The sequence below is a fragment of the Morone saxatilis genome, unplaced genomic scaffold (assembly GCF_004916995.1).
Source record: "Morone saxatilis isolate NCDOM2014 unplaced genomic scaffold, NCSU_SB_2.0 Contig22, whole genome shotgun sequence".
Lineage (NCBI taxonomy): Eukaryota > Metazoa > Chordata > Actinopteri > Moronidae > Morone > Morone saxatilis.
The window spans coordinates 22353032-22353303 of NW_023339785.1; the positions used below are offsets into that span (position 1 = coordinate 22353032).

Below are 272 nucleotides of genomic sequence, written 5' to 3' on the forward strand. Positions count from 1 at the left end.
AATTGAATTGAATTGAATCTCTGTAGTGCATTTTATTTGGCTGAAGCTATAACCTTACATTTCAACCTTCTTTGCTTTCTCTGCTCTTATTACCTTGTGAGTTTTATTTTCTCTGAAGCATCTGCTGCAGCTCATTCATGTTGGTCTATTTATTTTGCAAACAGCAAAAACAGAAATGCACTTGGATTTCCCCCCAGTGAACCACAGACTGATTTTCCCTCTCTTGCTGTGTCTCTACAAATGAATCAACTCACTTGCTCCTTAAGGGGCTC

The 272-nt window shown here is 38.6% G+C and overlaps 1 protein-coding gene across 1 annotated transcript in view; it reads right to left on the reverse strand.

The window, feature by feature from the left end:
- Positions 1-272, reverse strand: part of LOC118333388 (beta-1,3-galactosyltransferase 2-like) — a 6570-nt gene that overhangs the window by 2463 nt on the left and 3835 nt on the right. The window contains exon 3 of the mRNA XM_035668996.1: positions 255-272. This exon is cut by the window's right edge and continues 285 nt beyond it. Within this exon, the coding sequence (XP_035524889.1) occupies positions 255-272 (18 nt within the window). The remainder of the gene's footprint in view (positions 1-254) is intronic.